At 33.8% G+C, this 25,356-nt stretch overlaps 4 protein-coding genes and 2 long non-coding RNA genes across 7 annotated transcripts; 2 read left to right on the top strand and 4 right to left on the bottom strand.

Annotated features, from left to right (window-relative positions):
* Nucleotides 1-1,168: 1,168 nt before the first annotated feature.
* On the bottom strand, nucleotides 1,169-2,889 carry LOC121257986 (RING-H2 finger protein ATL52-like). Its single transcript, XM_041159296.1, has one exon. The coding sequence runs from the start codon at nucleotides 2,655-2,657 to the stop codon at nucleotides 1,467-1,469; it is 1,191 nt and encodes a 396-aa protein (XP_041015230.1). The 5' UTR covers nucleotides 2,658-2,889; the 3' UTR covers nucleotides 1,169-1,466.
* A 1,140-nt stretch (nucleotides 2,890-4,029) lies between these two features.
* LOC121258126 lies at nucleotides 4,030-5,472 on the top strand. Its single transcript, XR_005939342.1, has 3 exons — nucleotides 4,030-4,654; nucleotides 4,746-4,947; nucleotides 5,258-5,472. It is a non-coding gene; the product is annotated as an uncharacterized LOC121258126 (long non-coding RNA).
* A 1,686-nt stretch (nucleotides 5,473-7,158) lies between these two features.
* On the bottom strand, nucleotides 7,159-7,623 carry LOC121258836 (early nodulin-20-like). The gene has a single exon (XM_041160368.1). The coding sequence runs from the start codon at nucleotides 7,621-7,623 to the stop codon at nucleotides 7,159-7,161; it is 465 nt and encodes a 154-aa protein (XP_041016302.1).
* A 2,320-nt stretch (nucleotides 7,624-9,943) lies between these two features.
* LOC121257795 lies at nucleotides 9,944-17,567 on the top strand. Its single transcript, XR_005939284.1, has 3 exons — nucleotides 9,944-10,916; nucleotides 12,907-12,911; nucleotides 17,556-17,567. It is a non-coding gene; the product is annotated as an uncharacterized LOC121257795 (long non-coding RNA).
* LOC121257794 (classical arabinogalactan protein 1-like) lies at nucleotides 13,642-14,229 on the bottom strand. Its single transcript, XM_041159029.1, has one exon. It carries the CDS (start codon nucleotides 14,126-14,128, stop codon nucleotides 13,763-13,765), a length of 366 nt encoding a protein of 121 aa, XP_041014963.1. The 5' UTR covers nucleotides 14,129-14,229; the 3' UTR covers nucleotides 13,642-13,762.
* Nucleotides 16,460-22,197, bottom strand: LOC121257793 (bifunctional riboflavin biosynthesis protein RIBA 1, chloroplastic-like). 2 transcript variants are annotated; one of them, XM_041159028.1, is made up of 8 exons: nucleotides 22,033-22,193; nucleotides 20,593-20,753; nucleotides 20,360-20,460; nucleotides 20,023-20,244; nucleotides 19,060-19,382; nucleotides 18,641-18,770; nucleotides 17,766-18,062; nucleotides 16,460-17,051 (listed from the first exon to the last, which is right to left on the bottom strand). In XM_041159028.1, the coding sequence occupies exons 1-8, from the start codon at nucleotides 22,083-22,085 to the stop codon at nucleotides 16,776-16,778; spliced, it is 1,563 nt and encodes a 520-aa protein (XP_041014962.1). In that variant the 5' UTR covers nucleotides 22,086-22,193; the 3' UTR covers nucleotides 16,460-16,775. The 2 variants fall into 2 exon arrangements, with proteins under 2 accessions (XP_041014962.1, XP_041014961.1); XM_041159027.1 differs by having other exon boundaries at nucleotides 20,360-20,753; nucleotides 22,033-22,197.
* Nucleotides 22,198-25,356: the final 3,159 nt, after the last annotated feature.

Genomic DNA, 25,356 nt, shown 5'->3' with positions numbered 1-25,356 from the left:
TTTTTTTTTTTTTTTTTTTATTGTTATGGATATACATACTAATATTGTATAAACACATCGGAACACTACGAGGAATTTCAGATCACACCGATCGAGACTCGAGTCATCACAATGGGTCGGGAATGACTATTTTTTTCATTCCAACCTATTTAGCGATTTTTTCGATATTAAGAAAATACATGAGTAGGTAGTTGGATGGTAGAATTAGGGATATAATCAGTTCGGTTTTGGATAAAATTTAAGACCGAATCGATATGTACCGGTTTTGTATTTTTAAAAATCGATTACGCACCGATTATCCCCTAAACTGGTACATCTGATTTTTACTGATTCCAATCTAGTTTCTGGTTTTAAAGTATATATACTAATTTATATATAGACTTAAAATATATTACTAATAGTAATATAGTATTAGACTATTAGTATTAGGCCATAAAATGTAAATTATAATTAATATACATTATATACTAATATATATTAGTATTACTAATTTACTAATGTATTATGTATTTATCAAAAAGAATATATTGAGAATTTATTAGAACATAAAAATTTAATAATAATATTTGAGTGATTTTCTTTCTTTTTTAGTAAATAATATTTTAGTTTCAATTTTCCTTTACGCCCCTAGGTAGAATCATTATATATTTAACAGCCATAAACTTCAAAGGAAACGTATTATAAATAGAAATCCACATCAATAAAGAATTTTTTGACTGAGTACCGAAGACAAGAAAGAGATCGCATACACACGAGGACTATAGGGACATTCACGAATTTACCCCCGCACACCATCAAGACCTCAAGAGAGCTAATTCAGAGGCTCGAAGCCTTGGGTAATAGCACTAGGAGAAAAAATTCTTTATTTTTTTATTTTTTCTTAAAATTATTTTTTTCTTTCGAATTTATTTCCATCGGTGTTGAAAGGGAGAGAAAGGAGAAAACAATGTTTGGAGAGAGGATTTCCGTTGGTGTCGAGAGAGGGGGAGGAGAGAAGAAAAATTAATAAGATAAGATTTGATGAACCTTCATGTAGTCAACCTGTTTGATCTGCAGAACTGGACTCTTCTTCATCGTAAAATAGAAACAGAACACATAATTTATGGCAAGAATGCATATTAATAATATGCCAGTGAATCGCACAAGTTTACACAAAACCACAGGACACTGTCAAAATTATTCTGGCATAGCAAAACTGGAAATAAATTACAGTTGTTGGTGCTTCCTTTGAAGCCTGGAAACATGATAAATACAGAATGAACATATTTGCTGTGACGAATCCATTTTGGATCAATCCCAATATCATATTTTCACTGCAAAATCTAGGATCTCATGAGTTTTGACTTTTTTCTCTTCTTTGTTTGATGTACGAAAAGGAAAATTCTGCAATCTCTCAGCTTGTTGAGAGCTTTTAAGAAATGAGTTTTTCCGACAACTCACCTGACACCACCCATATCATATATCAATCAAAAGCTTCGGATAACTGAGTCTCGGTTCTGGCTATAGTTGAATAGCAAGAATTTCCCATTCCAGGAAAACGATCTCTTCATGGAAACCGGCCGATTTGGCAGCGCTCTCCCTTTTGAAGAACTACCCAATAATTTCAGTGAATTTCGATTACCCTCGAGCCTTTTCGGAACGATTCTTGTGTTGGATTCGTTCACTTTTACCCCTTGGTTATGTGAACTCCCATGGGAACCCAGTGGAACACGATTTGCAACAGCGGAACTGATCTTTGAAGCTGACAAAGAGTCCAAAGAAACCGATCTTCTCATCGGTTGGATGTCGTTTACATCTTGATTTGAATTCTCAGAAATTTTCCCATCATTCACAGCAGCTAATTCTCCCTCATCCTCTATATCAATCCTTATCTCACGAACCTCATCATCTATTTCTCCATCGAATGCACCACCACTTTGCGGAATTCCGACTGGGGTTTCTTCCCCTGGGCTGGAATTATTTACATTAGCCTCCGGTGGTGGCGTCTGGACTGTGTTCTTGACTATGGGTGCACGACACATGGGGCAATTGGTGTGTGATCTAAGCCAAGTATCAATACAGGGAACATGAAAAGCATGACTGCACTTGGGCAAAAGTCTAAGAGTTTCATCTTCTTCAAACTCGTTCAAACAAACAGAGCACTCTGCTCCATCAACAAGACCTTCACCTCTCTTATACTTACAGACAGCGATCGAACCGATAATAGATGGTTGAAGACCGACGGTACGGATGTACCAGATGGGGTGGTCAAGCACAGGTCCATCTTCTTCATCAAGAAACTCATCCTGCAGGGTCTCCACAGTTTGTGGCTGCGGCCTCCTCCTTGAGTCCCGTCTACTTAAATAGTACCTTGAATAGATAGCATAGCAGCAAACAAACAGAAAAGCGGCGGCGATAAATGTGATCGTGGCGATCAAAAAGGGAGAGAACTTATGGGGGGGTTTGTTTGACTGATCATCTAAAGCTGAGGGTGTACTTGGCGGAGGAGTGAGCAGAGATGAGATAGAGTGTAGGCAGACTTTAGGGCAGACAACGAAATCTAAACATATCTGTGGACAAATGTTTCCAACATTTTCTGCGACACATGATGTTTGACAGACCTGTGACACGGTAAAATTGATCGCATCTTCTATCAGCTTTCTATGCTGTAACCCCATATCAGAGAGAAGGATTTGGATTTGCGAACAAAGAAAACATCAAGGCAAAACCATCAGGCAGATGGGGAGAGGGAGACGGGCAGGTTAGGTGGATGGATGTTGAAGTAACATTGAATAAAGAGATTGGAAATGGTTCTTGAGGGTGGGGAGGTTGAATTTGGAGGATTAGGTGGGTTTGTGGCGCAGTTTGTTTTGATCCATCATCCCATTGGTGCTTTGACTTTGTTGTTTCATTTGTCTTCTTTGGCGGTAAGCCTTGGCTTTATTTGTTGAACCAGCCTCAAATGAAGACTTTGTTACTTTATTTTATAATATTTATTTAATATTTAATATTATTCAAAAATGAAATTAATTGAATTGAAATTAGACAGAGGTGGGAAAATATATCACTAATGCAAGGGGGGAACAAAATATGGTGGTAAGGCTCCGTTTGGATTTAGAGAGGGGTTGAGATTAGTTGAATAAAATATTATTAGAATATTATTTTTTATATTATTATTATTTTGAAATTTGAAAAAGTTGAATTGCTTATTATATTTTATGTGAGAATTTGAGAAAATTATAATGATGAGATAAGATGAATTGAGATGAGTTGATGTGAGTTTTGAATCCAAACAGGGCTGCACCTTCTGCTTTTCTTATCTCGTTTATTTTCACAACTCTTCTTCATTCATCTAATCTTATCTCATCTCATCTAATCACTATAACTTTTTTAAATTCTTATATAAAATAAAATAAATAATTCAACTTTTTCAAATTTTAAAATAAAAATAATATTAAAAAAATATATTCTAATATTATTTTATTTAACTTTTAATTTTAATTTTAACTCATTTCATCTCATCTATAAAAATAAATGAGGATGTAACGGAATGTAAGATGGACCTAATTCATTTGACAACAAAAGATATTGAAATAATTTTCAACCCAAATTCAGATCAGGCCGAATCCTAGACTAACGATTGTGAACAATAATTTTTCTTGGGCTGTTCAACAAAATTGTTTTGGGCTAATTTTGAGCCAACTTTAGGCGCAGCCCAAGTCTAAACTCCCTCTCTCTGTGGCACGTACGACAGCAAGCAACATGATGGCAAAGGAAAAAGACGTCTTTGAAGCCTCGAAAATCCAGAGTCCGAAGTTTTAGCGTGCAAGGAATACAAGTAAGGAAAAATATTTACGATCGTAAATTGTGTAACTACTGTATAATTTATAATAATAAATCTTATTTTTTTTTAAAATAATTACGCTACATTTACATATTTCGTAATTATATATAAAATTACTCTATAAATAAAAAACCTTATCTTGGAGCTACCAGACCTTATATATGCAGAAACGCTTAGCGTGCTTGAATATTCTTTTGTATCAACTTTTCCTTGGTCTTTAATTGCAAGCACTCTCACACGTAAACGCCACATATACATAGGAAAAGTAGACCGATCAGCTTCAGCCTTCATCGATCCTGCATGGGCACCAAATGAAAGATGCTGTGCAAATATATATGCATTAATTTTTCCGACTAATTCATGAAACTCCATCTTGCTTGAGTCTCGGTCATTTTCGGTGTCGTTGATAAAGAGGAAATTAAATCGTTGATCAATATGCTTAGAGCTGGTCGTTCTTTGGTTTCCTGCAACTCGCGAAGTAGTATTCTCGAACAACTTGGTCGTCATGAGAGGACGTCTTTCTCCAGCTATGCATCTCAGTTGGTACACCATCCAGATTTTGCTATGTATCATAAGCTTGGAAATGGCAGCTACCTGATCTGCGATTCAATTTTTCACGGGAAAACAAAGATATTAAAGTATTAATTATGCAGGAATCCTAAAATATATGAGTTCTGCATAACAACGTCCCATGACTTTATGTACAAAAAAGACTATTGATGAATTAATTACCTAATTAACCATACAGGATAAAATGGGTTTTTGGATCCGGAGTAACTTTATCGATACCGACGTCGAAACAGGATTGGAGGAAACTACTAAGGATTGGAGGTATTAATTAATGAAGTACTTGATCATTAATTTACACGAAATATTGCTTAAAAGTTTCATGTTCTTTAATGGAAATGTAAAATATGTTTAGGAGAGACCGAAATGGTGGTTGAAGAGGTTGAAGCGTGGCAGAGACAGTAGAAAAGGTTGCAACTGTGGCAGAGAAGATATCAGCAGAGGTGGCAGACAAACTTCCCGAGAATGGTAAACTCAAGGAAGCAGCTTTGTTTGTGGAACGTGTTTCGAAAGAGGCTGCCCATGATGCTCATCTAACAAAAGATTTTATTCACAAGGTAATATTAATGCTCGATCCATGAGTATCTTTGACCCCTTCTTTTTCATGTCCGTCTTTTTAAGGTATTTTGGTTCTGGACCCAACATCATGATCAGCTTCATTAACAATATTCATAATCACTCATTCGTCAATATTATCAAACAACACATGATCATGAGTTTGTTTGATTCAACAACATAGTGCATCAAAACCCAAATTTGTTGATTTTTTCTTTTTTTTAGTGAGAATGTGTTGAACGGCTGTCACATCTTACATAGTTGGGAAAATCATGTGTGGATAATATTGACTGATTTTGGATCAAAACATAGGTGGATGCATTGAAAGAAGACCTGGAGGCACTACTGGTTGAACCCATGAATATTGATCAGATTTCAAAGCTGCAAGGATCTGAAGGGAAGTAGTAATGCAATATGGAAATACTCCAAGCTAGGTTGGATATAATTAATGATTCATTCATTCTATTTTGAAACGTTTAAAGCACAAAAATACAAGCCGTTTTCTAATTTGACCTTCCTGTCTGCAATATCTTGACTCGAATGATATATATATATATATATATATATATATATATATATATATATATATATTGATACATGGGAGGGGAGATTTGATCCTTGATTCTCTTAGTGAGAGATTTAGGTGTTGTCAATTAATCCAAAAGATTTTTTGTGATGCAATGCATTAATTATAAGTTTGTGACTAAAGGCAAGATAGGCATCTAAACTTGAATGTGATTGGGCTTGGACTAGTCCAGATGATATTAGTGATATCAATTATGGGTCATAATTCCCATGATCCTTGGAGTTTCTCTGTTGGTTATCGGGAAATTATTTCAAGCCGAAGGTTGTCCTCGGGTTGAGTTTTGGGTTGAGCGACGTACGCAGACTCATGTTGAGCACTTCGAATTGGGAACCCCAAGAATTCGTGCATGCATCCACACCATGCAAGGGGATATGGTGGCATGTTCGATCGTATATATCTTTTGGGGGGATTCAAGACATCTTGATATGAGAGGCCTTTTGACCACCCGAGATTCCTTGTAAAGATGAAAAATTAAGTTGACATTAATTCGCGTAGTTAATGGGATGATACAGGATTTCTAATATTATTTGGGAAGAAAAAATTGTAGCAAATTATAATATTTGTAATTAGGCCATTCAATTCTAATATTGACTTGTACCTTTCAAATATATATGTATCAGATATAACTTGAGTTTTCCCTAAAAAATGAGATATATATATATATATATATATATATATATCTCGGATTCATGAGTATAACCAATAAAATTCTAAATTACTTAGATTATTTCTTGCCATTTATGGGATTGACAAGGATTCTAACTATAACCTAACAGCTAGCTCTTTTAAAATATGTAAATTTGGGTTTTTATTTTTATTTTTTTCTCTTATCAAATATGTGGTGTATGGATGATAAGTACGATGTAGAAGAATTTAATTAGTTTAAGAAGAATAAAATGAAAAATAATTAAAAATAATATCACAGGCTCTTTAGTATTTACATGATATAAATCTCCCAAATATTAGGTACAGGAACCAACTAAAGCAAGGTCTTCTTCCTTTGGAAAACCGAAAAAGAAAAGAAAAGAAAACTAAAGCAGCTTAGCAATGATGTGCCCGCCCTACTGTTTTATTCCATCCATTTCCCTCAATGCCTTTTTTCAGAGACTCGTATCATTCAACAATCAACAGTATCAGGACGTACAAAAAACTATGGGACTGTCTCCCCATATATAGCTGCTTTCTTTATTTATTTCGTCTTTCCTTTTCTTTTCTTTTTTTTCCAAATCTCCATGTACTTGGTCTATTCAAGTGTCATTTCGATAATTTTGACAAAAATGTTACCCTCAAGATCATCTGGTACATGAACCCACCCACATGAGATTGAATCCGTATCATTCAAAATTCGTCAAAAAATAAACTGGAAGTTACAATATTTCAAGAGACAGAAAACGATCGTAGGTTGACGACATGAATAAGATCACGATAGTACGTAGTAGTAATACATTCTGAGATATGAAATCATACAAAACAAAACATAGTCACGGTAAGCATCTTCAAAAGACGGACAGACAGAGAGATAGAGAGAAATAGACGATAGAGGGAGAGAGAAGGCTATATAAATACTAATAGATGTAAAATAAACCAGTACTGCAACGCATGTAGAGAAAGATAACAGCCTTAACAGTTAAACAACGAAAGCGGCGGCGAGGAGACCGACGGCCAGGGAACCAGAGACGGCCATTCTGTTGGAGATAGCGGCGCTTTGTGCCGGGGCAGGCGCTTCAGACGGTGGAGATGCGATCGATGTGGGAGGACTGGCCGGCAACGGAGTAGTAGTAGTAGACGGTGAAAGAGGAGAAGGGGAGTAGGAAGGAGAAGGAGACGGAGAAAGAGACGCATCACGGGGAGGTGGCGACGGCGGAATAGGAGCGGCCTTCGGAGATGGAGAATGGGCCGATGGAGACGACGCCGGAGATTCCGCTTTTGGAGACGGTGTTGGAGCAGTAGGAATCGATGACGACGGTGGTGGAGTACTTGCAGTAGTGGGTGGATTCGCTGGAGACCATGCCGGAGTGGAATCCGGAGACAAAGCCAATGTGGCGCCCGCAATCAAGGCCAAAATCAGAACCACAAAGCTTGCTTGCGCCATTGGCTAGAGAGAGAGAGAGAGAGAGAGAGAGTTGTGAATAAAGAGTTTACGTCCGAGTGGCAGGGAGCGGAACGGGAGTATATATAAAGAATCGTGACAGTGACGATCACGCGAAAGTGAAAATACTTGCGTTAATACGAAGTATCTGTGACTGTGCACACAAACATGTGTCTTCCGCATTTTTGGATATATAAAAATAAGAAATGCTTAAGTGCTGTCAATTTTCATTACTGTACATCTATCCTATATATTCTGAATTTCATGACTTTAGTGATATAAAACAACGAATCAATTTTTAGATCTAACATTTATATCTCAAATTTATTATTTTTCAAAATAATAAATTAATATCGATAAATTAACATTTTGAGTTGCTGAGTTCTTTTGGACCAATTGACAACATTTTAATTTCTCATTAAGATACTATTTGGATAGTGAATTGAGATGAAAGTTGAAAGTTGAATAAAATATTATTAGAATATTATTTTTTAATATTATTATTATTATTTTAGATAGGAGTGTAAATTTAAATCGAAAAATCGGTCCGGACCGGATGAACCGGTTTTGAACCGATCCGGTCCGGAACTCGTTCCTATATTATGAAAACCGGCCAGAACTGATCCGGTTTCGGTTCCGTAGTTTCTGAGACCGGACCAGACCGAACCGGACCGGTTGGAAAAAATATATATATAAAAATTAATTTTATATATTATATAAAATATTTATATATATAAGTTTGATATATAATATATAATTATATATCATATATAAAATAATTTCATATTATAATTTATAAATTATAATATAAAATGTTAATCTTAAATATGAACATTTGTAATTTGTTTGATCATATGTTATTAACATAATTATATATAAGATAATGTTATTATAATTTATAAAATAAAAGTTTAATTTTAAAGAATTGATCATATGCTTTAAACATAATATATATATTAAATTATTAATAATATTTTATCATAAGAAATAACATTTTATTATATATTTTTTACATTTTAAAAAATCGAAAAACAGGACCGAATCTGATCGAAAATTGGTAAAACCGGACGTACCGGTTTAGGTGGTAACCGTGACATAATTGGTTTTGAAAAATGAAAAACCAGTACATATCGATTCGGTCTTAGATTTTGTACAAAATCAGACCGTATCGAACCAATTACACCCCTAATTTTAGAATTTAAAAAAATTAAATTATTTATTATATTTTATATGAAAATAATGATAAAATAAGATAAAATATTCCTTAGAACTAAACAGAATATAAGAGAATCAAAAATCGAATTCCTCGTTCCCATGTTAAAAAAATAAAAAAAATAAAAAACATTTCGAGTTTGCTGGCAGTCGAGAGATGTTGGGGATTTATAAAATTATAAGGGTGTGCTCGACCACTAAGGTAGAGTTGGCAATTCATGCTTTGTCGTACACGTGGGCTCGTATAACTGGCTGTTATTTGGTACCACGTTAGTCCTTACTAGCTTTCCATTTTAGAAAATAGAAATCAATAGAACGTAGAGCATGGTATCAAGAGCATTCGCATTGAATTCTTCAAATAATATTTTACCTTTAAATTTAACTAATTTTATCAATTGCTAACCCACATTGAATTAGACAAATACTTTTCATTTTAAATATTATCTACAATAATTTCATCATTTTCTTCAAAGATAAAAAGAACTGTTAATCCTCTAAATACATTGTTTATTAATTTCGGGTCTCTCTCTCCCGAGATTTCTTTCTCTTTCTTCCTCCCTCTTTCTCTCCCGCATTTCTTCTTCTCTTCTTCCCTCTTTCTCTCTCACGTCTCTTCCTCCGTTCTCTTCTTCTATTTTTTTTTCTCTTCTTTCTCTTCTTCCCTCTCCCGCGTCTCTTCCTTCTTTCTCTTATTCTAGTTTTTTTTTTTCTCTTCTTCCCTCCTTCTCTTCTTCCGCAACCATTCTTTCCTGCAACGGCACTCTCCAGCATGGCACAGCGGCAACTTTTCTCTAGCACGACAAGTACACGGTAAGATTCGAAACCCTAACCTTGATTTTACTCTTGATTTTTATTGTTTGGGTTTGATTCAAAACCCTAGCCTTGATTCCACATTGGCTTATTGTTTGGGTTTGATTTTGTTGATGTTTGTATTCCCCTGAACCAATGCTTCTATGTTACTTCTATGTATTTGTATTCCCCTGAACCAATGCTAAACTATTTTCTCTGTTATTCTTTCTAATCAATATTAAAATTGTGCTAGCTAAACAAAATGGAGACAGATTTGTCCCATTTGAACTTGAAAATTCTTAAAATGACATGTCAATAGAAGTCAGTCATACTGTATTGTTAATGACAAAAGGATTCTCTGGCTTAAACTTGAAATTGTTTTCACAATGTTGTTAATATAGTCATAATCTAATGGGGCCACCATTACTTTTATTGGATGCAATAGTGTGGCTGTTTTCCCGTCTATGTCTAGACCTTGCTTTTTATTGTACTGCCATTAGACATGGATCTTGGCTTCACATAGTTTCATGTAATATGGTTGATAAATGAGGTTATAGTTTTGTGTTTTGGATACCAAAAACTGGAGACTCTGCAGGAAATCTAAAATGTAAAGTAATTATTTGATGGTAGATAGGAAGAATGGTCCCTTTCTACATTTTATTTGACAAAATATGGGGAGATTTTTTTATATGGGTTTTTAACCATAATGATAGTTCCTTATAAACAAATAACATCTCAGGCGCATGGGGTCTGCTTTGCTATGATCTTAAGGGTTATGGAAACCTTTTACCTTTTAGTTTGTTTCTGAGAATCCTCTCTCTTTAAGATGCACGATCTTTTTTTCTCCTTTTTTGATGTCTTTAATATGCACTACCATGCTCCTTTTTTACTGTATCTTGATTTTCTTTTCATTTTTTTTTTTCTGGGGCAAGATTGATAGACGCCCTAGAGATGATGAAGCAGGGTGTGAAGCGTCTTCTTGTTCCCAAAAGTGTGGGATGGAAAGGCATGAGCAAGCGATTCTCCATCCTATACAATAGTAAGTGGCTGAAGAATATTGATACTTCAAGTGGCAGTGGCATTAACCTCAACGCCAACACCAACCGTCCTTCCTCATCTTCCACATCTTCCACCACCACTCTCCGTGGGAAGTTTTGCTGTCTGTCAAGAGAAGATGTCATCCGTTTCATTATTCACTACCTCTTTCCTCCATCTCCTCCCTTGGAGTCATCAACACAAACTACTACTCTATTGAAGCCTCCTTGCCAGCCCTCGAAGCAACCCAAAAGCTTCTTGTCGCTGAATGGCAGCTTCTAGGATGTTCATAGTATTATAGGTTGGTTACCACCCTATTCATTACTCTTATTTTCATTAGTTATTATCAAAGCTTTGTATAGCCTTCAAATGATGGCAGCCAATCTTCTTTACATTGAATGATGATGTTTGTGAGAATGGGCTTGGTTGCATTGAAGATCGATGAAATTGTTTTGATAATATTGATATCGTGTAATAAAATTTTGTTTATTGGATTGTGAAAATGATTGTTGTTGGAAATTATAGGTGATTATAGGAGGTTATAAAAATAGAATTAATTATAAAATAAAAATTAATTATAAAAATATAAAAATATAAAATAATAATATTTTATTATTATAGAGAGTGTGATGACTAATCTAATATAGACTTTAAATTTTGAATGAATAGCTAAAAGTGAAAAAGTTACATATTAGTCAAAATTTGAAGAGTAAAATAGCCAATTCAATGCCAATGCTCTAAGTTTGGACGTTCGGATTTTCTGTTCTAGTGTACTACTCAATAATATTTTTGTAAATTTTAAATATAGATGACATTAATGTGATTTTAAAATGAAAGAGATTTATATAAAAAAAATTTGTAATTTTAAATATGACTCCTCATTCTTTTTTTCTTTTTTTTTTTTTAAATCTCATTATTTTTAATTATATCTCAGTTTTTTTTTTTTTGTGTGTGTCTCAACTTAAGTTTGTGATTTTTTAATATTATATCTGATACAATGATATAATATTTTTATCATTTTTTTTAATATTTTGAATATATATTCATTTTACAAATCTTCAATTATTCCAAAAATAAATATGTATAAACACACAAATACATATATAATATACACTTACATATCCATATTTATTTTATTAATTATCAGTTTATATATATACACACGCATAATGAATTAACTTACATATACATATATTTCTTTTATTAATTACTAATTTACATATATACACACGCAAATATATATATATAATTAATCCTGAAGCAGTATATCAAAATATACGAAATATTCTTTTACAATACTTAAATCAAATGATAATCGAAATGGAATGAAAACATTGTGCAGGAGCGTTATGATTTATTTCGTTTATCCTTTAGTAAATGGAGGAATGCTTCAGATAGCTCAGAAGGTATGGTCACCATGTGCAGTTCATGTTGGTTGCTTCGACATCATAATGTCTCATGGAAATCATCGAGCTTGGTTTCATCGAGCATCTAAATCATCAGCAAAGGGGCAGCTGATGGGGATTATTTCCTCAATTGTTACATGGAAGCTCTGGTCTCGGCGTTGCAAAGCGTGGATGGAAGGCATATGTGAAACGGTAGAGGAGGTTTGGCAGAGTATTAAATTTTGGATTACTAAGCTGAGTGAGAAAATCATTGCCAAGAAGCCTTTGTCTTGGCGTGATGAACAAATATTGAAGGACCTGCAAGTAAATAACAAGGAGAGAAGAAGTAAGCGGTGGCAGATCGTGAAATGGCAGAGACCAAAGGAGGGTTGGTTCAAGTTAAATGTAGATGGGAGTAGTAGAAGTAATTCAAGTAAAGCGGGGGTCGGATGTCTCATCAGGGATCACTTAGGAAATCTGGTATACTCCTTTTCTAATTTTATTGGTCACGGCTCCAGTAATGTGGCAGAGTTCATGGCTCTGTTTCATGGGGTGAGACATCTTCGTCGGCTAGTTTTGTTACAGGTGGAGATAGAATTAGATTCTAGCACGGTGGTGAACTGGCTCAAAAGAACTACATAACCTGTCTAGTACCTTGAAGATTACTGGGATGAATTGCTTCTGATGCTACGGGACATGACTTTCTCTATTCGGCATGTGTATAAGAAGGAAATTCTCCTGCAGATTACCTTGCAAGATTGGGGTCAGAAAGTTCTATGCTTCATGGCAGTCGACTGATGATAACCCTTGTAGTCTTCAGGGATTGGTACGAACTGCTAAGATGGGTATTCCGTATATTAGGAAGGGAGTGTAGTTTTCTGGTGTTATGTTTTCTGTTCTTGGGGTGATCAGTTTTTAAGTCTTTCGTACAAAGGTTTGCCCTCCACCTTAAGTGAGGAGGAATATAGCAGTTTGGTTTACGGGAAAAAAAAAAATGACTAGAGATTGAGATTAGCCAATTGAAACGTCAAAAAGACGATTCTCTCTCTCTCTCTCTCGTTCTAATATTTCTATTATTTATTTTATTTAATTTGGATAAAATTAAATATTTAACGAACTTTCTTTTGGGTCACAAAATTATGAATATTTTCCAGTGCTCGACGACCGCATTTAGGCAGAGTCCCAAACCTCTGAATTCAACCCTGTTGAACAAACTCCAGCCATTTTTTGACAAAAAATGAAGGCAAACAAATTTTCTTTATTTATTTTTTAAATCGCGTAGGTTACTGCCAACGACGAGCCAATTCAGATTCGAAAATCTGCTCACATGCGGAGTACAACATCCTACCGTAAACTGATCTAGATTTACAAAATTTTCAGTAGATTCTCATTAATTTTGGAATAATTGGCAGAAGATTATGCATATTTTCGAGTATTGTAAGATGTTATTTTTATTGACAATATAATTCGTATCCAAATCTTTCTCTGCTTTTTGGTGGATTTACGAAAAGACACACTGCCATGCCGTTGTGGTCGCTACAATTTCAAGAAATTAAGAATTAATGAAAAGAATAGATCAACTGATAAAAAAAAAATCCAGAAAGAGTTAAGGAGACTTGTATTAATGGCCGAAACAAATAATAAAGTTAATTTTTCACAGACAAATAATTAAAGAATCCAAGAGCTCGAGGTAAAATACTCCGAGCAGTCGAATCAATCTACTAGATCAACAAAACCCCAGCGGACACGGCGATAACGACAAACCCGGTGAGTGCGAAACAGTTGGAAACGGCACCGCTCTCCGCAGGGCCAGGTGCTTCGGAAGGTGGCGCGAAGATCGATGAGGGAGCGCTTGCCGGAGTTTCGGATGACGCGGGAGGCGGCGAAGACGGAGAGTTCGCGGTGGAGAGAGCGGGCGCAGCTGCTTGAGGAGAAGGTGCAGAAACTGGTGGACTCACTACGGGGGATAAGGCCGGTGTAGATTCCTTCGGAGACTGCGCAGGAGAAGACGCCGGAGGTTGTGCTGTGGTGGAGGCCAGCAACATTGCGGCCAGTAGCATCAGAATGACCATGCTTGACTGAGCCATTATAGATCAAGTTTTACACTTAACAAAACAGAGAGAGAGAGAGAGAGAGAGAGAGAGAGAGTCGGAGAGAGTTAAGAACTTGTGATACTGCGAAGATCATAGGAAGGTATTTATAATGAGTGAGGGAAGGTTTTTCATCAAAATACGCTACATAAATTGGGCTAATTTGGGCAGTGTGGATTGCTTCATGATACAGCTGGGATCTGATGATGATACAACGAGTAGACAACTCAGATGGAAATTTTAAAAAACACGGTTGGATACTTTGCCACGAAGGTACAGTAGTCTGGAATTTGTAATGACCTTCTATATTTGAATTTTCGGAATTTTTATTCCGATATTTTCTATTATTGAGTCAAAAAGCTTTTCAACGTTGAGAAGGAGAGAGGTTTTTATTTTTAGCAAGGTTGGATATAGTCCCTTTGCAGGTAAGAATTCTTTCCTTTCATTTCATTTTATCTTATTATTATAATTTTTTTAAATTTTTATATAAAATATAATAAATAATTTAATTTTTTTAAATTTTTAAATAATAATAATATTAAAAAATAATATTCTAATAATATTTTATTTATTTATTTTTTATCTCATTTCAACTCACTATTCTAACCATACTATAGTTAACTATTTTATTCTCAAATTAATATATAAAATATTATCTACATCACTTAAATGATAAGATTCAAATTTTAAAATTTATTTTTCAAATCAAACTATATCATATATTGTGTAAAAACTTTAGAATAACAATACTCAATTAATTATTGAGCCTACAAGTTTCACATACCTACATAAATATCAAATTTACTTACATTTTTTGAAATATAGCAGTACTTAGTTGTTTTGTTCGAAATTCAGAATTACACGCGTTGGGTTGATGATGTGTTGGTACATGGATGACCTACCATCTGATGGTACTCGGAGTGGATTGACCTCATGCTAGTCTCATTTATTTTCACAATTTTTTTTTTATTTTATCTCATCTAATTATTATAATTTTTTTAAATTTTCATACAAAATAAAATAAACAACTTACCTTTTTTAAATCTCAAAATAAAAAAAAATATTAAAAAAATATTCTAATAATATTTTATTAAATTTTTAATTTTTATCTCAACCCATCTCATATCATATGCGAAAACAACCATGACAAATCAACCTTAAAGTTCATTAAAAAAAAAGAAAGAGAAAAACTTATTTTGTTTGTAAAATAATTTGTATTTATATTGTTTAAGATGTTGTAGGGGTTGCAAATCGTATTTTCGAGTTATATTTGTGTCGTATCAAGTCATGAACATTCGACTATATAGGTCAACTTGAACCCAACACATTAAGCTAAACGTGTCAAATTTACAAACTCTAACCCAACCTATTTAGATAACAGATTGTGTCATGTCACCCATTTTTAACCTGTTTAATAATTAATTAAAAATCTATTAACATGACACGACTTATTTAAACTCATTTGTTTCATGTAAATGAGTTGAACTAAAATGTATAACTCATTTGGCTTGATTAATATAATTTCACATAAAAGTTAAAATCTATATTTATTAATAACCATAATAGCTTAAAAATTATATATCATTATTTTTCAAATTTTAGCATATAATAACCCCTAGCCTCTAAAGTGAAGGTCCGGAGTTCGAAATCCCCTTAAAAAAAAAAAAAAAAAAAAAAAAAACCAATATTACAAACCATAAAATGACAAATATGAGTATAGATTTAACATTACAATTCTAACAATAAAAACATAAGCATACTGAAAAATACTATTATTACAACTTAACAATAATAAAATTTTAATTTCAAAATAAATTATAAACAAATCAAAACGGGTTGATTTTGTACTAAGTAGATTGATCCGTTATTGACCCATTTATAAATCGTATTTTAACAGATTAAACCGTTTGACCCGAACCTGTTAACATCAAAGCTAAACCCATTAATTTTGTATCGTGTTTGTATTAGATTTACTAGTCGTGTCACGTGTTGACACCCTTAAGATGTTGCCATTCGAAAATTGGAAGGTTACATGTATTGCACGTATATAGGTTGGATTTCTTCAGAATCTTCACGTGGTGGAGCCGTTTGGTTGGTAACAGTTTGAAAAGGGATTCTCTGCCTTAGGTCCACAAGGAAAGAAAAGAAAGAAAAAGCAATAAACCAGAGACAGACAGACTCTTTGAATGCAAACCTATGGTACCAGCAAGAATAAGTTGATAGCTCCAGCTAACCGCATCAATTCTCATTTCGACAAATGGAGTAAAAGGTTCAATTCATGGCCATAGTTGTGACCTCTTTAAGAAGCCATAATTCAGAAATTCGTAATGCCATCAAACAGAAACTACCTTCCATGAAAAATGGGATTAATTTCCTTGTTCAGAATTAAAAGAATGAATGACATCACAAAACACTTCGCCACAGTTTTTATGAGGGCTTTTGGCTAAAGCATATACCAACGTTTTGGATTCAGGTTCAACCTACAAAACAAAACGATATATGAACTGAATCCCATTAATCCATGTGATCAAGAGTACTACCCTCGCTGGAGTCAGAAATGCCGGTATCTCGGAATTGAATTGTGTCTAAAATCCCCATTTTTGATGCCATGAAGTATGGAAGATCATAGGGCAGGCAGCCTAACTTATGCTTCGTCAGAAACAGCATCAGATGCAACACTGACCTGACCCGTTGTACCATTCCCACCGATGAGACTACTTGAATGGCCGTTAAATTCTAACCCATAGACATGACCCATTTTAGCACGCTTGGTCTCCAAATATCTCCTGTTCTCCTTCGTAATCAGAGTTAATAATGGGACCCTGCCCACAATCTCCAAACCATAACCCTTGAGCCCAACATACTTAGCAGGGTTGTTTGTCATCAGCTTCATTGTCCGAACACCTAAATCCCTCAGAATCTGCAGTCACAAAGACAATACATTCTTGTCAAATGTGTTGTATTTCAGGTTGGAACTGCTGTTTTTGGGTTCCTGGTCTTCTTATCTTCTTTAAATTTCTTTCTAACCACAGAGCACAAATGAACATTTTTTAGGACTTGTTCATCCAAATTAGCTGTCAAAGGTATCTACAATCCAAGTTATACTCCAGTTGAGTATTTAAATAAAGCAGATATACAATTTGACTGTCCTTAAAAACATGATACACAAATGCAACTCTCTGTTACGGTTTTCAGAATGGCTTGATAGGACTTGAATGACAGCTGTTCAACAAGAGACGAGCAGCAACTCATCCGAACTAGAATGCTGATCATGGCAGAGGAAGAGTTCTACTGGCACTCGAGTTGATTTCCCTTGCTTTAAGCCACCTTAGAACTCTATAGATGTAGTCTTGAGTCCATTTTAATAAAGTGCACTAGTTCTGCCACGTAGGAGTCCAATGTTTTGGAGCCCACTTAACATGAGCCTTAGTTCATTAATAAAAATTAATGTAGAGAATTACTTTCCAAAAGTTATGTTTAATTTTTAAAGGAGTTTCTAAATTTCACTAATAACCTAGTTTGTGATTAAACACCTCCATACGGAGCATTTCAAAGTCTATGATTAAACAAGTCATATGCTTTGTAAAACAATTGTTGTAAACACCTGCACGATAGAAATCCTACATTAGAGTACCTGTGCACCAATGCCATATTCTCGGGAGTCAACAGGCAATCCTAACTCCTCATTGGCTTCCACCGTGTCACGCCCATCATCCTGGAGATTATAAGCACGAAGCTTGTGGCCCAAACCAATGCCCCTGCCTTCATGTCCACGGAGGTACACCAGTACACCCCTGCCTGCAGCCTCAATTTGCTGCATGGCAAGTGCCAGCTGGTTTCCACAGTCACATCTGGCCGATCCAAAAATATCTCCTGTGAGACATTCTGAATGCACTCTCACAAGAATATCCTGTCCATCCCCAATGTCACCCTATTGACACAGTAGCATGGTTAAAAATCGTCTGAAAACTAATATTGGCCAAAAGATCCCTACACCTAAAAAATCAATCAAATTTATCTTTAAGGTTCAGTCACCATGCTAGCAGCAGCTCTCCCTATTATGGCTGTGTATGTGCGCTCACACACACATTCATGTACATAAATAACAGATTGAGTCAACGCATAGTAAAATATGGACAATCTAATACCAAAAGAATCTGAATGTTATAGACTTCAGGGTGCCTACTTTATTTAGGTTTATTTATTTAGTCAAACCATTGGCCCTTCAGTCAGTTTTATTTAGGTTTTCTACTGGAAGCAAGGAGTTTGGGTCGGGCTTGGTGTATTTTGGGTTGTTTTTCATGGGCTTTTTGGGTTATTAGGGGTTTTCTATTATGGGCAAGGTGTTCTCATGTATACATTTAGTGTACTTGGTTACTCCTTTTGATATATATATATATATATAATATTTTCACTTTATCAAAAAAAAAAAAAAAAGTTTTATTTGGGTTCTGCTTGCAATGAAATATTACAGTTTATTTGAGCATCAAAACTACAAGCATTGCTTACCTTAACCATTGCAATATGCTCAATCCCATCCAAGATGGATCTATAGCAGTAGGATGTAAATGGCCCCCACATTGTCGGTATCCTGGCAATAGCAGAGCGATCGACCAATTTATCTCTTTTTCTTCTATACCTGACAAAAATTGTCCACATTAGAATGGAGCCTCTTTTATGTTCTAACGAAAGAGCACCAAAACTATGAATAATTTGCGTAGCAAACCCCTCAATATAGAAGTTGATTTAAGAGAAGAAGAAAAAAATAGTTCCTGAACAAAATGGTTTTCCAGACAAGCTGACAGAGAGGTTGAATCAATTATGTGATGAACGAACCCAATAAAAAGGCAAGTCTCCAGAACAGGCCTAATAAAGTATGCATAAGACTTGAAAAACGAGTGTACATCCAAAACAGCGGAATATTTTACCTAATCAAATCAGCGATAGATATGATTTTCAAATTCTCCTGCTCAACAAATTTACGAAGCTTTGGTAATCTAGCCATGGAACCATCATCATCCACAACCTCGCATAGAACTCCAACAGGGTCCAACCCAGCAAGCATGGCAAGATCAACAGAAGCTTCTGTATGCCCAGCTCTTTTCAGGACACCGCCATCTCTGTATTTCAATGGAAAAATATGGCCAGGGCGGTTGAAATCGTCAGGTTTTGAATCTCTGGATGCAAGAGCCAATACTGTTGTTGCCCTATCACAAGCTGATACTCCAGTGGTTGTACCATGTTTGGCATCCTACAAGAATAATGTAAGGCATTTATGTAGATCCATTATAGTTAGAGAATGGGTTATGCATGTAAAAAGACAATTCTATACTACAGTAAGGCAGAATACTCAATTGGATCTGTTATATGGCAACCGACTATCATAATAACTACTTTTAGATGGCAGATTAAGCTTTTAAAAGTTTGTATCGGTATTCCATCATCAATATCCCTCAAATACATAGTTAACCATTACATTTTAATGCATTAGACTAGCACATATTGTGAATACATGATACATTTTTTTGGTAAGTAAAATAAATTTTTATTGAATCAAGTAAATACGTGTAGCCCAAGTGCACGGAAAGTATTCAAAAGAGAACATCTAATTGCAGGTTAGGATCTATAAATGGATGGGAGAAAATCATGAGTACCAGCCCCATTGAACACAATAGCGTAGTCCCAAAAAAATAATGTATGAAAAAAGAAACATCCAATTACATGAGGAGTTATATAGGTGCAATTAAATAAAAAACAAAAAATTATCACAATTTGAAGCAGTCCAGATGGGATGAGGGTCTCTCTTATTTCAAACATAAATGATATCAAATACAGAAAATTGTAGAATACAAATTTCAAATAGAAAATTGTCAACAAGGAAATTTACATACCACAGTCACTGTGAAAGCTGTACAAAGTTTCTCATCATTATCCTTCTGGGACACCATCAAAGGAAGCTGTAACCTTTCAAGATCTTCCTCTTTCATGCTTACACAAACTATTCCAGTTCCATGCTTCACTATAAAAGCCATGGCCTCAGGAGTTGCCAATTGCGCAGCCATAATTAAATCTCCTTCATTTTCTCTGTCCTCATCGTCCACAACTACTACAATCTGCATCACCATAAATTATAAGTGATGGAAAGATAACTGTTAAAGTAAAGACAAAAGAATCAGATGTCTAATGCTAATAGGTTTGTAACAAAACAAAACTCGGGAAACAAACCACCTTTCCTTTGCGGATGTCCTCAATGGCCTCTGGGATGGAAGAAAAACCTTCAGTAGGGCTATCCAAATCCAATTCATCATTATCAATGGGAAAACTACCACCTGCAAGACCGGTATCAGCTGCCAGGGTTCCAAATGCAACAGTATCGGGTTGTATCTCAATTCCAACTGATCGATCACCATTGAGGGTGTCATTTTCAATATTTTTCTCATTGGCATAAGACAGAAGGTCACCTTCTCCAGATATCAATGCAGCTCTAGTTTTACCAACACCTTTAATACTTGAGGAAAATTTGCCACCCAGCTGGATCAAGGGCAAATCAGATGCATAGCTTTTCGCCAGGGAAGGATTTACACTGAGCAATCCATTGAAGGAATTGAAGCTTTTGCATACCCTATATACAACATGTCAGTAAGTATAAGGGAATAAGCAATAGACCGGAAAGACAGTGAAACTTGAAGTGTCTCTATAGACGAATGTTCGCAATGCAATTAGAGCTTCTGAAATCTGAGCATTTTTCTGAGCATTTTCCAAACCTAATTAGTATATGCAAATTCAAATACCTCCCATATTCTAGCTAGGACAGAAACCTATTTTTCAAGAAAATTATTTTTGAAAGCAGACCTTTTCAGATACTTGCTTGAAGCTCACTGTGTCCTGTTCTTTTGGAGGAATGAAAGCACTAAAAACTATCATGTTCCAATATATATTCCCATCCTCAAATTTTTTTTTTTTTTTGTGAACAAATTGTTTCTGATAATACTGCCAAGCGGGATGCAAAGTTTGGATCATGGAGTTAACCAAGCCTATGTAATTGTGTGGCTTAGCAGGGTTTGTATTTTCCACTACCCAGACCACATAAACAAGGGAAATGCGTGCCACAACTTATAGCTTCTCCTTAGAACTAAAAAGAGAAAATCCACAAATAGATGGATCAAATCAATAAAATTTTTTTTGATAAGTAGATCAAATCAATAAAATAGAAAAATCACATCTCATTCCCCCACATATAACGGAAAGAAAAATACATTAGAGCAGCTGAAATCAATATGAAATATCACGTGTTCGATGAAATTCCCCACACCATATTCATGAGGTTCTGTGTTCCCCTTTTTCAATTGGGACTAGGTATCCGGGAACAAAGACCCGACTAATCCCGATGATTTTCTATTATCCATTCATAAAGAGAAGCTAACAAGTACAAAGTTAACAGATTGGTAATATTTTTTATTCTGCAATAATTGCTTTGTACGTGTTAACTTCTCTTTATACGTGGACATATAAATGGAAAGAAATAATTGCAGAGTAAAAAATATTATCAATCTGTTATCTGTTTGAATTGTTCTTTATCATAAATGTTTGCTGTTTCTCCTTTAGATTTAGTATATCTGATTGCGGCAGTTTTGAATCACTTCGCAGCATCATAAGTGTCATATTTTCCTTTACTTTTTCCCTGGCGATGTTATTAGATTCCAAGGTGACGAGCATATCATTGCTGTCTGAATTATCTTTAACAAGGAACTTGCAGAAAATTCCACAAGAGTAAATGCTAAGAAAAACCCACCAAAAACCAGATGAATTTCAGTTCCGAGAATCCTTAGATGATACTTAGAGGTGAAAAAGACATCAAAATAAAAGCATTAGATGAAGAAAGTAGAGAAAATAGAACTTACTGCAGGCGAGAGAGAGGTGTCGTTGAAGGAGAAGAAATGTTGATGAACGCCATTGTTTCTTGCTGAAGCCACCAAAAGCGCAAATCCTAAAGCTCTCGACTCCTTGAACCGAGATGGGGGGATCCCTTTTATATATTGTGAGGGAAAGGAAGAAAAATAGAATTTTGAGAAAGAAGGTAGAAAGGATTGTGAAACAACGGCGACTTGAATGCAAAGTCGGTCGCACGCGGGTGACGTAGCTCTGTCCCTAGCCAATAATATCACACCGTCGTTCACCACTTCGTTAATCCTTTTTTAATTATCACTCTTGCCTTCTCTCTTTCCCTTTTTTATGAAATTTATGACATAGTTTCTATCATCAGATTTTAAAATTGTTGACTCGTGATCAATAAGATAAGATAATTTTACTATTAAAAAAAGGAAATATATGATGAAAGGGTAAAATTGATGCATTTTACAACCTCAACAGCATGGTCAGATGATCCCTATCTTTTCACGTGGTGGTTTTATTGGCGGTGTGCTTGCAATGTTCATACATGGATTGTTTAATAATGAATGACTATAAATAAAATAAATAATGAAGTTTTATATATATATATATAAATTTTTAAAAGTAAAATTAAATTATTTTATTTTATTTTTATTTAAAAATAATTCATATTGTTTGCCAAGTAAAATTATTAATTAAGATTTTATACTACTTTTTCAACTAATAACCGACTTAATCTTTATTTAGAAAATTTCGATTTAGAGATAATTTTATTAAATCTAGTTTTACAAGACATGCTCTAGAATCTTAGAGGTCATTTGAGAACACAATTGTTTTCAGGTATTTTCAGATATTCTCAAATTCAATTTTTTTTTATCTCATTTATCAAAACTCAATAAAACATATTAACTTAAATTATTTCATTACTATTCACAGATATTCTGAGATGTTCTTAGTATCTAAAAGAGCCCTAAAAACAATTATAATCATTATTGTCAAAAAAATTCTATAAATAACCTACACATGTAGAAAAAAGTGGGTCCTTCTCTCTTCAAAGGATCATAAAAAAAAAAAAAATTATGAACACTCAAAAATTAGATTTTGCTATATATAATTTTCACATTATATATTAAACTAATAATGACAAAAGAGAAGTGTATTCTTATACAGAGAATATTTGAAATAATTATTATGTGAGATACTTTTAAAACTAATAATGACATATATAATATCTATTTGATACTTTTGATGTTCTCTTATTGAGTTAATTAATTTTTTCATTGAAATTTTTTTCCATTTTAAAAAATTTATACTTTAGACTTTTTATTTGGAAAGCCTTCTTCTACTAAGGTCCTAAGCAATTGCCTAAGTCGGCTGGCGAAAGAGTCGGCCCTACTCTCATATAAATCTATAGAAAAAATAATATATATTCGATAAAATATTATCATTATTAGACTCTCTCTTTCTTTTATTTTCCCTTCCATTCCAATGTAACGAACTTTATTTAGTAGGCTTAACATTTACACTGATTTTAACCCGAACAGGTAAAAGTCTCAATAAACACTTTAAAATATCAGATATAACTTCAAAAAAAATGGGAATATAGTATTAAAATTATATTGGTTAGGAGTTGTAGTCAGAATTTAACGCGTAGCTGTTGAATAACTTTGAGATCCAATAGGAAGCATGCGGGTGACAAGAGGTAGCTTGTGTGGTGGGTGGGTGTAGTGATTTTGGAAGGAGTTTTGTCATGGACAAGTCAATTTATGTATTAATTTACATATTACTATTGTTATTTTTATATTCTAAATTTAAATTAATATTATTTTTAATAAAATCTATTTACTGATCAATTATATTGAATGAATGTATATATTAATATACATAATTACTTATCATTAAATTTGTCCTTTTGGAAAAAGAGTTAAAATTAAGGCTTCGTTTGGTTATCAAACTCACCTCAACTCATCTCAACTCATCATTACAACTTTTTCAAATCCCAATACAAAATATAATAAACAATTCAACTTTTTTAAATTTCATAATAATAATAATATTAAAAAATAATATTCTAATAATATTTTATCATCACAACTCAACTCAACTCAACTCAACTCATTTCAACATCCACACACACTCTGAGTAGTGATAAACATACAATATTTTACACAATACTTTTTACAACACATTATAAAATAAAGGTATTTTTATAAAATAATATTAGTTTTATAAGATATTTTATAAAAATATACTTCATTTTAAAATATTGTTATATAAAATATTGTATAAAGTATTATGTGTTTATCATTTTTTTTAAAATTACATGAGCGGGGCGTGGAAGATTAGAGAGAATGGCCCACTCTTTTCTTTTGAGTTTGGTCTGGCTTTAAAAATTGCAACTCCATGGCGCCACTTCCTCCACTTTGACCACTTCATTGGCATTCCTCCTGGGCCATTGAAAGGGATCCCTCCCTGCCTCTGCCTATGCCTATTCCTATTCCGGCTGCGGGTGAGATGTTGATGGAGGGGTTGTCTCTACTGCTAATCTTAATCTTTATTTTAGTTCAATATCACTTGTTAATACGCCACATTTTGAAAAAGCTTATTTTATTTTATTTTTTATATGTACATATGTAATACATATATGTATTATATGCCACACTTGATCTTATTTTCTTTTCATTATATAAAATATGACACTTGTAATAATAAAGAATTATAAATGACATATTCTGATCCTACTTTTATCTTACTATTATAAGATGATATTGTTCACTAATATTTTATTTATTTTTAAATAAATGATAATTTGAGTGTGATAAAATTGTCATATTTTCAATAGTATGATAAAAATGGAAAGAGAATATAATACGTAGCATTTTATTTTTATAACCATTTAAATCATCATTTATTCTTTTAAATAAAGATTTAAGAGATGATGTAAATGTCATTTCATTATAATAAGATAAAAATAGAATGAGATTATTGTAAATCATATAATATATAATATTAATAGGTGACAAATGCTATTCATCATCTCTACATCACACACCAATATGTAATTTATCATTTTTATCATTTTATTTAAATACACATATTTATATATTAATATGTGTGTGTTTAAATAAAAGATAAAAATAACAAAGTACATATTAGTGTGCGGTGTAATAATGATAAATATAATTTTTTTTAATAAGTATAATATAATAAGCATATATTTAATGGAATGTAAGACATTTATCATTTATTTATTTAGGCTTTGTTTTAAATTTAAAATCATCTCAACTCATCATTATAATTTTTTTAAATCTCAACATAAAATATAATAAAAAATT

The sequence above is a fragment of the Juglans microcarpa x Juglans regia genome, chromosome 3S, assembly GCF_004785595.1.
Source record: "Juglans microcarpa x Juglans regia isolate MS1-56 chromosome 3S, Jm3101_v1.0, whole genome shotgun sequence".
NCBI classification, from domain to species: domain Eukaryota; kingdom Viridiplantae; phylum Streptophyta; class Magnoliopsida; order Fagales; family Juglandaceae; genus Juglans; species Juglans microcarpa x Juglans regia.
The sequence above is the reverse complement of the archived record's forward strand: the minus strand, read 5'-3'. Positions and strand labels throughout refer to the sequence as shown.

Excerpts from the sequence above, each read along its gene's own strand:
- LOC121257986 (XM_041159296.1), bottom strand. The coding sequence starts at position 2,657 with ATGGGGTTACAGCATAGAAAGCTGATAGAAGATGCGATCAATTTTACC.
- LOC121258836 (XM_041160368.1), bottom strand. The coding sequence starts at position 7,623 with ATGGCGCAAGCAAGCTTTGTGGTTCTGATTTTGGCCTTGATTGCGGGC.
- LOC121257794 (XM_041159029.1), bottom strand. The coding sequence starts at position 14,128 with ATGGCTCAGTCAAGCATGGTCATTCTGATGCTACTGGCCGCAATGTTG.
- LOC121257793 (XM_041159027.1), bottom strand. The coding sequence starts at position 22,085 with ATGGCGTTCATCAACATTTCTTCTCCTTCAACGACACCTCTCTCTCGC. Across the intron at positions 20,245-20,359 it reads AGGACATCCGCAAAGGAAAG|ATTGTAGTAGTTGTGGACGA; the intron begins GTGGTTTGTTTC and ends ATGGTGATGCAG. Across the intron at positions 18,063-18,640 it reads AGCATATTGCAATGGTTAAG|GGTGACATTGGGGATGGACA; the intron begins GTAAGCAATGCT and ends CTGTGTCAATAG.